At 33.6% G+C, this 12,500-nt stretch overlaps 1 protein-coding gene across 1 annotated transcript in view; it reads left to right on the top strand.

Moving 5' to 3' along the window:
- Nucleotides 1-12,500, top strand: part of itchb (itchy E3 ubiquitin protein ligase b) — a 44,601-nt gene that overhangs the window by 24,025 nt on the left and 8,076 nt on the right. The window contains exons 8-18 of the mRNA XM_073822767.1: nucleotides 1,375-1,570; nucleotides 1,779-1,874; nucleotides 4,159-4,333; nucleotides 4,425-4,494; nucleotides 4,803-4,887; nucleotides 6,600-6,728; nucleotides 7,441-7,513; nucleotides 8,799-8,870; nucleotides 9,125-9,213; nucleotides 10,629-10,788; nucleotides 10,950-11,083. Coding sequence (XP_073678868.1) covers nucleotides 1,375-1,570; nucleotides 1,779-1,874; nucleotides 4,159-4,333; nucleotides 4,425-4,494; nucleotides 4,803-4,887; nucleotides 6,600-6,728; nucleotides 7,441-7,513; nucleotides 8,799-8,870; nucleotides 9,125-9,213; nucleotides 10,629-10,788; nucleotides 10,950-11,083 — 1,279 coding nt within the window. The remainder of the gene's footprint in view (nucleotides 1-1,374; nucleotides 1,571-1,778; nucleotides 1,875-4,158; nucleotides 4,334-4,424; nucleotides 4,495-4,802; nucleotides 4,888-6,599; nucleotides 6,729-7,440; nucleotides 7,514-8,798; nucleotides 8,871-9,124; nucleotides 9,214-10,628; nucleotides 10,789-10,949; nucleotides 11,084-12,500) is intronic.

The following is a 12,500-nucleotide window of genomic DNA, read 5'->3' as shown; positions in this document are numbered from 1 at the left end:
ACAGCATCTTCTTGACATGATGTAAACACACTAACTAGCGGAGGTGTTCGTGGGCAGGTCAGACTCTTCGTATTTTGTTGGCAGGTGGAGATTATGTCAATGTCACTACCCAGTCACAGGCAAACGATTCGAAAATATATCGACTCGTTAAGGCGTTTCTGAGTCGACTTTTTCTTTTTAGAGAAATTAATTTTATGTATAATGCCCGAAAACCCATATGACCTGCTATTTTTAAGGAGATGTTCACTTCAAGAACATTTAAAAACGTACAGATAATGTACTCACCCCCTTGCCATCCAAGATGTTCATGTCTTTCTTTCTTCAGTTGTAAAAAAAAATTTTTTTTGAGGAAAACATTCAGAATTCAGGGTTTCTCTCCATATAGTAGACTTCTGTGGTGCCCTGAATTTGAACTTCCAAAATGCAGTTTAAATGCAGCTTCAAATATTCCCCAAACGTGGCTGTAAATGATCCCAGCTGAGGAAAAAATCGTTTTATCTAGAGATAAGATCAGGTTTTTTTTATATATATTTGTTCAAAAATACAGTAAAAATTGCTAAATATTTTTGCGATTAAAAATGGCTGTTTTCAATTTGAATATATTGTAATCGTAATTTATTTCTGTGATCAAAGTAAAATTTTCAGCATCATTACTCCAGTCTTCAGCATCACATGATCCTTTAGAAATCACTCTAATATGCTCATTTTTGTTGAAAACCGTTTTATATTTCGGTGTTCTTTGATGAATACAAAGTTCAACATCTTTGCTTTCACTTTTGATTGATTTAAAGAACAGGTCATGTTTTTTTTTTTTAAGTCTTGTAATATAAAATGCATCTAAGGTCAGAAAACATTTTCTCAGAATATACAATTATACATATATATATATTTGTCCAAGATTTCGGAAAAAAAAGTCACCGTTCAGTTCAGACAGAGCAAGGCAAAATGAGCATTCGAGGTTAAAAAGTATATAAATTGTCATTTAAAAAAAACAACAACAAAAAAGCAATCGTTGCGCTAGATAAGACCCTTCTTCCTTGGCTGGGATCATTTGCAACCACATTTGGGATCGTTTAAAGCCGCTTTTAAACAGCATTTTGGAAGTTCAAACTCGGGGCACCATAGAAATCCACTCTATGGAGAAATATCCTGAAAAGTTTTCCTTAAAAAACTATTTCTTTACAACTGAAGAAAGAACGACATGAACATCTTGGATTATAAGGGGGTGAGTACATTATCTATACATTTTTGTTCTGGAATTAAACTTTTCCTTTAATGCATCAAATTTATTTATTTTTTTAGTATTTGCATTTGTCCTTCTCAGCATTTGTATTGGTTGTTGAAAAAACCCCAATGTGTTTTCCCCTTATTCAGCTTCCTCTACCGGCTCGTTTCCTGACGGCAGCGATTCGTCCCATTCAGACACTCCGGTTCGGAATCCCACAGAGGGCGGAGCCTCTGACTCTAGCCCCGCCCCCACAGTGGAGCAGCCTGGTAGGACATCCCTCAGTGTAGTCCCCGCCTCCAACAGGATTCCCAGCATGGTCACCGCTGGACCTCTGCCGCCCGGGTACGTCAGGTTCCTCTTTCTATCACTTCCCAAATTTACAAAGTGCCTTGTCAACAGAAAATGCATGCTTTCTGTTTTTCAAAATGTGTTTGTTAATTCTGAGTAAATATTGTTTAAAATAAATGTTTAAATTATCTTATATCAGCCATCTCTTGGTGTCAGTGTCCATATGGTTTGCGTACTAACTGTAGTGTTCTTGTGTGTGTAGCTGGGAGCAGCGTGTCGATCAGAACGGCCGTCTCTATTTTGTTGATCATGTGGAAAAGAGAACGACGTGGGAGAGACCGGAGCCTCTGCCGACGGGGTAAGAAACCACCTCTGTCACCTCTGTCTGAGTTATTGTCACGCCCTTGGAAGAATGTACAATGCATACTTGATGCATACTTCAAACATTTTTCAAATGTTAAGCAGAGTCAGTACAGTACAGTAATGGTGGAGTTTGGATATTTTAGCTTAATAGTTCAGGATCTGGACTGTTAGTGAAGGTTTTATGTTTGGACATGAGATCTCATTTAATAGAGAGTTGCTCTTTCACATACACTAACTTTTCTGATAATTACAGTATATAAAACAAATGCCAAATGGTGACTAAGTGAATCTAACAAAACCAACAACATGTCCAGGTCATATTTCACCACAAAAGAAATTATAATTTGTTTAAAAAAAATGCAGCTTGTTTTTTATGACCACCTTTTATTCACCGTGATTAGGGATGTGTACTAGTACTGAAATGCTATATATTTTCAAGACTAGTCGACTAGTTGGAAAACATTTCTACTAATCAGCTTGTAATTAGGCTGGTTTCTATGGAAGCTTATTTCTGCTATGGAATAATACATTAAAAAGGTAGTTGCAACTTTTAAGTTGCAATTGTGACTTTTTGTCCCACAGTTTGGTTGCAGTTTTTCCTCATAATTATGACATTTTTTTCTCACAATTCTGAGTTTGTTTCTCGCAATTTAGAATTTTTTTTTTCTTGCAATTGTTTCTCACAGTTCTTTCTTGCAATTCTGACTTTTTCTTGCAATTCTGACTTTTTTCTTGCAATTGTTTCTCACAATTGTGACTTTTCTTGCATTTCTGAATTTTTTTTCTTGCAATAGTTTCCCACAGTTTGGTTCTGAGTTTGTATCTCGCAATTTAGAATTTTTTCGTAACAATTCTGAGGTTTTTTTTTTTTTTTTTTTTTTTGCAGTTCTGATTTTTTCTTGCAACTGTTTCTCACAATTCTGACTTTTCTCTTGCAAATTTTTCTTGCAACTCTGACTTTTTTCTTGCGACTCTGACTTTTTTCCTTCCAATTGTTTCTCACAATTGTGACTTTTCTTGCATTTCTGACTTTTTTCTTGCAATTGTTTCTCACAATTGTGACTTTTTTCTCACAATTTTTTCTTGCAATTCTGACTTTTTCCATGCAATTCTGACTATTTTTCTTGCAATAGTTTCACACAGTTCTGACTTTGTCTTGCAATTCTGACTTTTTTTCTTGCAATTGTTTCTCACAGTTGTGGCTTTCTCACAATTCTTTCTCACAATTATTACTTTTTTCTTGCAATTCTGACTTTTTCCATGCAATTCTGACTTAATTCTGACTTTTTTTTTCTTGCAATAGTTTCATGCAGTTCTGGCTTTTTCACACGGTTCTGACATTGTCTCACAATTCTGACTTTCTCACAATTTTCAGTTTATATCTTGCTGTTCTGACTTTTTTCGTGCAATTTTGACTTTGTCCCACAGTTTTTTTTGCAAGTCTGACTTTGTCTCACAATTATTACTTTTTTCATGCAATTGTTTCTCACAATTCCAACCTTTTCTTACAATTTTGTGGTAACATCAAAATTTTGACTGTTTCTCGCAATTCTGACTTTTTTCTCACAGTTCTTACTTTTTCTCACAATTCTTACTTTTTGAGTTTATATCTCGCAATTCTGGCTTTGTTTCTAGCAGTTCTAACTTTTTCTCACAATTTTGGGTTTATATCTCGCAATTCTTTTCGCAAGACTTTTTCTCACAATCTTAAGTTTATATCTCGCAATTCTGACTTTGTTTCAGGCAGGTCTGACTTTTTTCTTACAATTCGTACTTTTTTCTCACAATTCTGACTTTCTTAAGATTTTGAGTTTATATCTCGCAATTCTGGCTTTGTTTCTCGCAATTTTAATTTTAACTCGCAGTTCTAGCTTTTTCTCACACTTTTGGATTTATCTCACAATTCTATCTTTATTTTTCACAATTCTGACTTGACTTGCAATTGTGTCTCGCCATTCTAACTTTTCTCACAATTTTCAGTTTATATCCTAACATTTTTCTTTGCAATTGCAAGATTTCTACTTTTTTTTCTTGCAATTCTTTTTTTTCTCCTAATTGTAAATTATATCACACAAATGTGAGTTTATATCTAGCAATTGGAAGCTATAATTACCATATATATTTTTTATATTTGTATTAAATAGGCCTCCATTGTTTTTACCCGACCCCAATCTGACACATTTCTTATGGTTTTTGTAAATAATATTCAGTGTTGTCTGAATTGACGAAAATGTTAATGCATATATATTTTTGTCCACAAATTGACTTCTCTCTTGTAGCTGGGAGCGGCGTGTAGACCCGATGGGCCGGGTGTATTTTGTAGACCACATTAGCAGAACCACCACATGGCAGCGGCCCACGATGGAGACGGTGCGAAACTACGAGCAATGGCAGCACCAGCGCAATCAGCTGCAGGGAGCCATGCAGCAGTTCAACCAAAGATTCATCATCGGGGTGAGGAAATTAAAACCATGCTTTTTTTTTTCATAATATAATGTAACATATACACACATTTAGCCATAATGTTATTTGTGTCATCCTGTAGCTGCAGGACCAGGCTTCGGCCACCCATAATAAGGAGTTTGACCCGCTGGGACCTCTGCCACACGGATGGGGTGAGGATGAGAAAAACGTTCCTTTTGTTAAAAGGAGAAACTGCTGTGAATATGCTGGACTAGCAGCTACTTTTTATTGTTCTGGTAACCTTATTATCTGCACCTGCGAAGCAGAACTAAAATTAGCCGGTACATCTTTCAGTGTCCCAATTTAACAAATGAGAACCGCTTGCACCGCGTAAACCAGCTGGTGGAAATAGCTCGAATGTTGAAAATAGCTCTGAGTGAAAGTTTGCAAAGGTTTAATCACATCTTGGCTCTATTATTTCTTACTTTCCTCCTGGTGTCTCCTCCTGTCTCGCTTTCAGAGAAGAGAACGGACAGTAATGGCAGAGTTTACTTTGTTCATCACACGACCAGAACGACGCAGTGGGAGGATCCGCGCACGCAAGGGTCAGATCCTCTGTCTTTATCTTCTAAAATGCCAATCTTAAGAGAAAAACAATAAAGCACTTTGGACATTTATGACCTTTGATGCACTTGCAACTGTATATAAGGAAGACCAATTTCAGTGATTTTTTTCTTGTTGGTCTGTGGACATTGTCAATTGTAATTGGTTTGCGTAAAATGTTAGTTATTTTACCAAAATAAGAGGGATCATACAACATGCACGTTATGGTTTATTTAGTACAGACCTGAATAAGATGATTCACATAAAAGATGTTTACATATAGTCCACAAGAGAAAATAATAGTTGAGTTTATAAAAATGATCCTGTTCAAAAGTTTACATTCTTATGATTCTTAATGCTGTGTTCTTACCTGAAAAATCCACAGCTGTTTTTTGTGATAGTTGTTCATTTGTCCATTGTTTGTCCTGAACAGTTAAACTACTCAATTTTCGGTTTACCTCACAATTTTTAGTTTATATCTTGCAATTCTGACTTTTCTTAAAATTTTGAGTTTATATCTCACAATGGTGACTTTGTTTTTCGCAATTCTGACTTTTTCTTACAATTTTGAATTTATATCTTGCAATTTCGGATTTTTTTTCTCCCAATTCTGACTTTTTCCTCAAAATTTTGAGTTTATATCTCGCAATTCTGACTTTGTTTCTCACATTTCTGATTTTTGTTTTTACAATTTTGAGTTTATATCTTACAATTCTGACTTTGTTTCTCACATTTCTGATTTTTTTTTTACAATTTTGAGTTTATATCTCGCAATTCTGACTTTGTTTCTCACATTTCTGATTTTTTTTTTACAATTTTGAGTTTAAATCTTGCAATTGTGACTTTGTTTCTCACAGTTCTGAATTTTTTGCAGTGTTGAGTTTATATCTCACAATTCTTTGTTTTTTTTTTATATCTTGCAATTCTTAATTCTTTTTCTCGCAATTCCGACTTGTCCCTTACAATTTTAAGTTTATATCTTGTAATTCTGACTTCTTTTCACACTGAGGACAACTGAGGGACTCTTATGCAACTATTACAGAAGTTTCAAACGCTCACTGATGCTTCAGAAGAAAACACAATGCATTAAGATTTTTGGAATTTGAAGATCAGGGTAAATTTAACTTATTTTGTCTTCTTGGAGACAAGAAACTTCTGAAGGGCAGTACTAAATTAAAAATATATATAATATTTAAGCAAACGAAGAATAATGTACACATCTTTATTCTGTTCAAAAACGTATATGCATCGTTTTCCCTTCTGAAGCATCAGTGATCATTTAACCTTCTGTAATAGTTGCATATGAGTCCCTCAGTTGTCCTCAGTGTGAAAAGATGGAGCTCAAAATCATACAGTCATTGTTGGAAAGGTTCAAATACAAAAAAATGCTGAAAAACCAAAGAATCTGAGGGAACTGAAAAAGATTTTTCTGAAGAACAGCAGACAATTTTACTGTTCAGGACAAACAAGGGACTGAAAATCAATGGGATGTAAACTTTTCAACCGGGTCATTTTTATTTGATAAATTCAACTATTGTTTGTTTACTCTTGTGGACTATATGTAAACATCTTATGTGAATTATCTTCTTTAACAATTCTGAAAGGGTTATGTAAACTTTTGACCTCACTAATTATTGCCCAGCTCATTGAGGTCTTTTGTCATAAACTCTTGCTTATGAAAGTGCGCTCATGGCTCTGTTTCTGTATTGTGCAGTTTGCTAAATGAGAAGCCGCTGCCGGAAGGTTGGGAGATGAGGTTTACGGTCGATGGCATCCCTTACTTCGTAGATCACAACCGGAGAACCACCACTTACATCGACCCACGGACTGGAAAATCCTCTCTGTAAGTGCAAACGCCCCCGCACACAAACTAAGAGAAGGCAGATGTGCCTAGATAATGCAGGTTTCCCTGTCGCATTCTGTCATCAGCATCACATGCTTTTGAAAACATTATGTATAAAATCATATATTTTATGGCCTCGAGGCCTGGTCTGAGGGATTTCTCGTTTTGCTTAATTTGGCGTAGCTTGCAGATGCACAATGATCTCTTTCAGGCGAGACAGTTCTGTTCATCAGTCATTTGTTGCATAACAGGAAAAACTGGTTTGTGCGCCTCAGGAGTGAAACTGCATTCGATTATAATCTTCCGTGATGACTCAGCTCAGAGAACGCAAACACACCTCTCTCAGAATGTGCGTATTTATCCACATGAAGTGGTTTAAAGGCACAAAGGGATCCTCTACGTCAGAGGAATGTGAGACGAGCTGCTGATGTCAAAATATTACCAACAAACAAACATCTGCACTTAGCGTTACCTGGCACCAGTGGCAGAATAAAAGTTTAGGGCATCTAGATCAGACTTTTATTAGGATGTTTTCTCCGTGTGCATGAGTGTTTCAGCTGTTCTGTGTGTTGTCTAGGACATTTAGGAAGTTACAAGACTTTAGGATTAGTATGCAACACAATTTTAGTATGTGAACAAAGCAAAACAAAACCTATATATACTATATATTCAGTTTGTATAATGAACAATTTCACTCATCCCTTTCCTTCAGTGAGAATGGCCCTCAAATCACATACGTACGAGATTTCAAAGCCAAAGTTCAGTACTTCAGATTTTGGTGTCAGGTGAGAATTTCCTTTAATTCTGCATTGAAGTCTATATTGTGTTTTTATGGATGGATAACTACTGAAATATTATCTTCAATGTTCATGAACAAATAGTTATGAAGCTAACATAAAAACAAATTTGTACAAAATGTGCTCACCCTTAGGCCATCCAAGATGAAGATTAGCTTGCTTGCTTCATCAGATTTGCAGAAATGTGTCATTCCATCACTTGCTCACCAATGGATCCTCTGCATTGAATGGGTGCCGTCAGATTTAGAGTCCAAATAGATGAATACAAACATCACCAGTAATCCACACCACTCCAGTCCATCCATTAACATCTTGTGAAGCCAAAAGCTTCTGTTTGTAAAAAATAAATCCATTATTTAGACTTTTTTTAACTTCAAGCCACCGGCTAAAATGCAAGCCCTCTGTCCATAATATTGCTTTCTCCAGTGGAAAATTCATTTGATCTGAATCAGGAGAAAAATATGCACTGATCAAGAATGGTTTACAAGCCAAAAAACAGGTCTAAACAAATATGTGGGTCCAACAGGAGATGGACTTTTTCCATAGGAAAAAAGCAATATTATGGTTTATAGACTCGTATTTTAGCCTTGTTTTGAAGTTAAAAACGTTTTAATGATGGATTTGTTTCTTACAAACATGCGGCTTTTCTCCTCACAAGATGTTAACAGATGGACTGGAGTGGTGTGGATTATTGTGATGTTTTTATCAGCTGTTTGGACTCTCATTCTGACGGCACCCATTCACATCCATTGGTGAGCACACTACAAAAATGCTTTTCTTATTTAGATTTTTTTTTTGTCTTTTTTTCCAGCCAAAATATCTAAAAACGCTTAAATCAAGAAGGATTTTCTAGACAAGTTTTTCTTTAAAAAAAAAAAAAATTTTGTTTTCTGCTTGAAATAAGATTTTTTTTTTGCTTACCCCATTGGCAGATTACCCCATTTTGCTTATCTATGCAAAAACTCACTAAATTTTGACTTATTTTTTCTGAAAACAAGAAAATAATTTTTACTTGTCTCGATTTAAGAATTTTTAGATATTTTGGCTGGAAACAAGACAAAAAAGTAAGAAAAGCATTGTTTGCAGTGCAAGTGTTTGAATGCTGTATTTCTCCAAATTTGATGAAGAAACAAACTTGGATGGCCTGAGGGTGAAGTAAGTTTTTAAAAATGATTCAAAATAATACTGTAACTCTTTAGTTATATTTAAATCACCTTTTTAAAAAAAAATGCTTTTTTTTTTTTTTTTCTTCTTTTTTTAATTTTCATTATAGCAATTAGCGATGCCACAGCACATAAAGATCACCGTCACCCGGAAAACTTTGTTCGAAGACTCGTTCCAGCAGGTACTGCAGTCTAACTTCATAATAACCCATGACTGTTGTAATACCAAGGTGTTTTTCTGCAAGTATCTCCATCATTTAAAAACCAGATCACTGATATAGCCCAGTTTTAAAAGGTTCAGTGGGGACCACAATTTCTCTAACCCAAGAGTCACTGTAGAGCTTGTAAATGTCTTTAAATGCACAAGTTATCTACACGCTTTTCAGCTAGAGTCTCTAAAGATGTGAGATGATGTTGTTCTTGTGTCTCCCTGCAGATCATGAGTTTTAACGCTCAGGATCTTCGGCGCAGGCTGTGGATCATCTTCCCCGGGGAGGAAGGGCTTGACTATGGAGGCGTGGCCAGGTAAGCTTCATATTTCACTCTTTCTGGAGAATAAAGACCAGATCAAAGCATTCTGAAGTATGGCTGCATGATATATTGAAATATGGGTTAGGGCAATTGTCAATTTGCGCAGACTGCAATTTAATTAAACTAATATAAATCCGGTCTGAAACCATAAGCACACGCTTGCATTGCCGGCAACTCTTTAAAATAAAACCTTAGTTGTTTAAGATAAAAAAAAAATGAAGAAAATGAAGACGGTTGTCCTATAAAAGGTTTTTGTTTTTAATGAATACTTGATATTTGCATTATTACTATATATTTCTTGTTTTGATTAATATATTATTAAATAATATTATTGCTGTGCAATGATGAATCGCATCCAGTTTTAGTTTATATATGTGTGTACTGTGTATATTTATTATGTATATATAAAGACACACATACAGTATATATTTTGAAAATATTTACATGTATATAATTAATATTTTATATGAATGTATTTAATATATAAACTTTAAAAATATATATATACATGCATGTCTGTGTATTTATATATACATAATAAATATACACAGCACACGCACATATATTATGTACACAAAAACTTTTATTATCACAATAAAATCACAATTATCATTGATTTTATTATATTGTAGTCATGTTATTTTTAGAATTGGTCATTGATGTTATTTATGTTATTGTAGTTAACTAAAACTAAAATTAAAGCCATAAATAAAAACATTTTCATTACTTGAAATACAATAATAAATGTTAAATGAAATAAAACTGAACATAAACATAAAAGCATACAAAAAAAGTGTAAACAGAAAAAAAAAATATATTAAAAAAACTGATTCAAAATATGAACAAAAGCTATAATAGTATCTCAATGATGGTAAAATGCACTGTATTGTTGGAGAAATGAAGCATTCCATCACTTGCTCAGAAATGGATCCTCTGCAGTGAATGGGTGCCGTCGGATTGAGAGTCCAAACAGCTGATTAAAAGTAATCCACACCACTCCAGTCCATCCATTAACATCTTGTGGAGCCAAAATGTTCTGTTTGTAAGAAATAAATCCATTATTAAGACATTTTTAACTTCAAACCACCACTTCTGGCTAAAATATTAGCCCTATATCCATAATTGCTTTCTCCAGTGAAAAAATCATCTGATCTGAATCAGGAGAAAAATATGCACAGATCAAGCATGGCTTACAAGCCAAAAAAAAAGCTCTAAAATGTATAAAGAGTAAACCTAAATGTGACCAGGCAAATAAAAAATTAAGTGTTCAGGCCTCCCATGCTTTAATACAGTAGTTCGAAGTTATTTAGGAGCGATTTAGTTTTGGTGCATGACATTGCATGGCTTGCATCCAGTGTAAACCTCATGTAATACTGTAAAATAATGTGTGTTGTGTGTTTTGTGTGCAGGGAATGGTTCTTCCTGTTATCTCATGAGGTGTTGAACCCCATGTACTGCCTGTTTGAATACGCTGGCAAAGATAATTACTGCCTTCAGATAAACCCCGCCTCCTACATCAACCCCGACCACCTCAAATACTTCCGGTTCATTGGACGCTTCATCGCCATGGTAATGTTGCCTTGCCATATTTGGTCAATGACAGATTGTTTTCCAAATGGTGTGATATTAAACAACTGTTCCTGTTTCTTATCTGGATTTGGACTTTCTTGAACATTAAAATGGCAAAAATCTCTATGAGGTTTAACATTTATTGTTTGTGCTTCCTGTAGGCCTTGTTTCATGGGAAATTCATCGATACGGGCTTCTCACTGCCATTCTACAAGCGCATCCTGAACAAGCCCTTGGCTCTGAAAGACCTGGAGTCCATCGACCCAGAGTTTTACAACTCACTCATCTGGATCAAGTCAGTTTGCCTGCTTTACTCAACTCATGAATTTTCATTATGAATGAATTGTAATGCAGTAAATTATAATATGTGACCCTGGACCACAAAACCGGTCATAAGGGTCAATTTTTGGCTGATAGGACAATATTTGAAAATTTTGAAAATCTAAAACCTGAGGGTGCAAAAAATTGCATTTAAAGAAGTTGTCCAAAAAAGTACTTAGCAATGCATGTACTAATCAAAAATTAAGTTTTGATATATTTGCAGTGGGAAATTGACTAAATATCTTCGTGTAACATGATCTTAATATCCTAATGATTTTTGACATTAAAGAAAAATCACTAATTTTGAACCATACAATGTATTTTTGGCTATTGCTACAAATATACCCATCCTACTTATGTTTTGTGGTCCAGGGTCATATATATTTATATAAAATATTAATTTGTACATTAAAAAAAAATATATATATAAATAAATATATATTATTATTTTTTAATCTATCTTATATAATAAAAATAAAGTTATGTATATCATATTTTTAGCATATGTTTTTTCATATCATATGTATTTTTTGGAGTAAATAAATATGAAATTAAAGAAACATAAATATTTATGTATGTATACACAATCTAAAAATATATATTTTAGACTGTCTACAATATAAAATGTTTTTCTTTCAAAAATAAACATAAAATACAAACCAATTAATAATAATAATAAAAAATATGTCAATAAAGTCAATTTTAAATTTCAGAGTAAAGCTGCATTGATTGCTAAAGTATTATGAATTTAGGCCTCTAAAAAGAATCAAATAAATAGCAAATTATTTTAATAATTATTTATTACACTGGAAACAAAATTTTAAGCTAAATTTAATTGGTCTTCAAAAGAAAACGAAGAGTAATTTTGCCAAATTTTATATGTGCGTGTATATATTTATATGATATATATAATATTGTGAAATATTAGAATGTAAAACAATGTTTTTCTAAAGTATTATACATTAAAATAAAATTTATATCTGTAATTAATATGCTGATTTATTATAAGTGCTGGAAACTGTTGTGCTGCTTAATATTTTTTTGAACCTGTGATACTTTTTTCAGGATTCTTTGACCAATAAAAGGTTAAAAAAAAACAGCATTTATTTAAAATAGAAAGGTTTTCTAATAATATACACTACTGTTCAAAAGTTTGGGGTCAGTACATTTTTATTTACTTTACTTTTTTTTTTTTTTTTTTGAAAGAAATAATACTTTTATTCAGCAAGGATGTGTTAAATTAATAAAAAGTGATAGCAAAGATTTAAATTGTTAGAAAGTATTTCTGTTTTGAAATTTTTGAATTTGAATGCGGTTCTTTTTAACTTCTAAAGAATCCTGAAAAAAAAATCACAGGTTCCAAAAAAAAAAACTGTTTCCAACATTTATAA

This window comes from Garra rufa, chromosome 18 (genome assembly GCF_049309525.1).
Source record: "Garra rufa chromosome 18, GarRuf1.0, whole genome shotgun sequence".
Taxonomy (NCBI): domain Eukaryota; kingdom Metazoa; phylum Chordata; class Actinopteri; order Cypriniformes; family Cyprinidae; genus Garra; species Garra rufa.
Note: the sequence above shows the minus strand (reverse complement) of the source record. Positions and strands in the feature narration are given on the sequence as shown.